At 39.0% G+C, this 3,321-nt stretch overlaps 1 protein-coding gene across 1 annotated transcript in view; it reads right to left on the reverse strand.

Annotated features, from left to right (window-relative positions):
* Positions 1-2,418: 2,418 nt before the first annotated feature.
* Positions 2,419-3,321, reverse strand: part of OLA1 (Obg-like ATPase 1) — a 101,835-nt gene continuing 100,932 nt past the window's right edge. Inside the window, exon 10 of the mRNA XM_008934991.1 lies at positions 2,419-2,940. Within this exon, the coding sequence (XP_008933239.1) occupies positions 2,839-2,940 (102 nt within the window). The 3' untranslated portion in view covers positions 2,419-2,838. The remainder of the gene's footprint in view (positions 2,941-3,321) is intronic.

Consider the following 3,321-nt stretch of genomic DNA (forward strand, 5'->3'; position numbering starts at 1 on the left):
TATTTATTTCATCCCAGGAAAATGCCATGAATGCCATGGCTATTGGGTACTGAGGAATTCAAGTTAAGAGGAAGGCTTAGTTTTCCTCCTCCTCCACCAAATTCCTCACTTTCCATATTTTGGAAGAGCAGTGCCTACAACGTTTTCTTATCCTTCTCCAGCTGGAGAAACAAAATGTCTCCTACTCATCATCATCATCATCTCCAGCAAATACAGCTCACAGAGTAAAAAGAATGCAGAGAGATTTCACTTTTTTCCTTAAAATAACATGAGTAGGACGGATACATTGCACCTGGAGTCACCCGTGCAGGTTAAAATACATAAATAATATGTGCTTGGCTTAAGTTAAATCAGAATTCTACTTAAAACAGAGTGCTTGAAACTTGCTACATGTATCTACAAGTTTTTAGGAGTTGTACATCTTAAATGCATAGACTCGCTGAGGAGAAACACAGGCTGTACGTATTTAATGTAGCAGCTGGCAAAAGTCACCAGTGATAGGAGTAGCAGAGCTTATCAGATTATTCTTTCTTTTAATAAAACTTGGTTTTATTCTGGAATAATTGATTAGCCTCAGTAGCTAAAAGAACATCAGTTAAAAGAGCTAAACTATTCAGGCAAGTTGATAAGCTGAAACAAAAAAACATTACAGAATATACATTTTTAAAGAGGTGGCAAACATTTTAAGTTCATTTTCTATTTTCATAATATTGTAATAACTTCAGAAACCCCTGTCTATCAAGAACAACTTAGTTAAATTTCTAATTTTTTTTTTTTTTTTTTAATCAGGGAGGTATTGTGAGGTACACACATTCAAATCTAAACAAATATGGCTTATTCAATGTAACCACGATATAAAAAACACAAAGCAATCCATTAATTGTGCTGTCCCAGCTAACAACTTCTTCACTGACATGTAATAATTAGGGAACATGGGAATAGTTTGGAAACCAGGATGAATTTCAGATAGGACAAGAGAACATGTTTCAGCAGGCATTAGTGTAGTAAAGACATTACTTCTCTTTCACCAGCACATACACTCCACTTCTCACTCACCTTTCACTGCATCTAAAATTCAGCATGAGCACTTCTGTTACTAGCACCTTGCTGACTACCAAGAGAAAAAGGTAGGCTCCCTTTTCTTTTAGATTTGACTTTTAACACATGATTTGGTGGTCTTAATCTTTTCTCAATTACGTAATGTCAAAATAATGCGAAGAACATAAAGCAGCTGTACGGACACCATACAAAAGAGAATTTCAAGGGTTCCAAAACATCTGTAGTCCCAATTCCTGTGCTTTACAATGCTCTCCCCCCTCCAGCCACCATGAAAAAAGGAGATGCTCTTTAAAGCCAAGTCAACAACTATGTATTGAAGTCGTCTGCCCTCCCTCTTTCTCCTCAGCGCAATTAAAGGCATGATGCCAACTTTGCAACAATAAGCCTCGTGGCTCTGCCTGACCCATGTCTTTCAGAAATGAGCAATGAAGCTCAAAGGCGGCATCTCAAGGGAAGCCGCAGAGCAGGACATAACCAGCGCTCCCAAAGTCTTAAACACAGAGGAGAGGTTAGCTAGTGACAAGTGGCATTTTCAAAGTTTATAGCAAGCAGATTTAGCCCAGTGAAGCCAGAGGTCTGGCACACCAACAAGCCACAGGCAACATCAGCATCTCTCAGCCCTGACCCCACTGAATCTGTAGCTGAAACCACAGGCACTTCAGAAAAAGTCAGGCTCTTCTGAGCACAATAAACATACTGCAAGTACGGGCAATTCTACAGCTTGTGTTAAAAGCACAAACTTGGTTTTATTTTTGTCAACAACTTATTCTTCTGTGTTACCTGAAGAGACCGGTTAAAGGGGTAAAAGTACTTACAGCTACAACCTTTTTTCAAGCAGAAGGGGCAGGCAAGCCAGCACAGCGCGGCCCCTTCCTTCACAATGCTATCTGCGTCACCCTCCACTGGCCTGAAACCCAGGAGGCTTCCTCCTGAGAGGACAACACACATCAGGCACTGCTGGCTCCAGCCTCCACAATTCAGTAAGTTCAAGCTAAGAATGAAATACTTTTAAAAAAAATATTTGAACAAAAAAAACTTCAAAGTTGACGTGGTTTTTCTACACATACTTCCTCTCTCCAGTAAAAAAAATCATTTATGCTGCATCATTCTTATTATCCTTACCATCATCTTTCAGTGAACGTCCATCTACAAATTCATTAACTTGAGACAAATCATTGGCATCCTAATCTTCCGATTCCCATGAAAGACTCACTTTCAAGATACAATTGCAGCTGCCCGACACTGCCAGTTACTGTATCATACACGTCTTAAAATTCTGTAATCAGCATCCACCAGGTGCCGTATCGCATTCAGCACACCACAGTCAGTCAATACAGACATCCCCAAACACACCAAGGCTGGTTTTGTCAAATGTTTTATTGAGTGTAGACATCTGGAGTACTGTAAAACATGCATTATCTGTAGATTCAAAAAGGAGCAAGCCACATTGTCCTCACTGTCAAACGTGTCAGGCTTGGCATACATGATGGAGATTAATGAAGTACCATGAGAGTAATATGGTTCCTGAAAAGCTTCTACAATTTGGAGTAGGGTCTTAATCGTTTGAAATGCAAAGCCGTTCACATTTAGTGAACTTGCATGTTTGCTGGAGGTGCCATATTTTAATTCAAAACAAACAAGAATAATTTCACTGGGGGAGGGGAGGTTCCCTAGGTAAACTGTACGCTTTTTGTTTCCAGATATTCCATCTTAAATAAAAATTCATATGCTTTTTGAAGCAGCACAGTTTATTTCTGAGCAATGAACAACATCTGATATTCATTTCTTCTTGGGTTGTTGAGGTGTATTAAATTTGAAGAAGATAATGTCTCCGTCCTCCACTATGTAATTTCTGCCTTGTTGTCTGTATTTTCCAGCAGCCTGTAAATGGAACAGACAAAAGCAAAATAGGTTATTTCATTAGACAATCCATATTATTTTCAAATTGTAATTATTTAAATATATTTGGGTAAACAAATGTTACTACTTCAGCTTCAGAGTTTGACAGCTGCAATACTCTTCAGTTCGACATAATTTGGTTTTACATTCATACAAAATATATGCAAAAATAGTATAAATCCCATTGAATTGGTGGTGCTGAAATGGCATCTGCGTTATATAGTGGTAAATCCACAGACCCTGGCAAGTCTGAAGACAAAGGACACTAACAGATCTACTTTTCCCTCCCCTCCCCCCCCATCTTTCAGGCTTTCTTTTTCCTCATCCAAAAAACCTGCAGATGGCAAACACTGGCAGCAGGAA

The sequence above is a fragment of the Merops nubicus genome, unplaced genomic scaffold (genome assembly GCF_000691845.1).
Source record: "Merops nubicus isolate BGI_N331 unplaced genomic scaffold, ASM69184v1 scaffold19392, whole genome shotgun sequence".
NCBI classification, from domain to species: domain Eukaryota; kingdom Metazoa; phylum Chordata; class Aves; order Coraciiformes; family Meropidae; genus Merops; species Merops nubicus.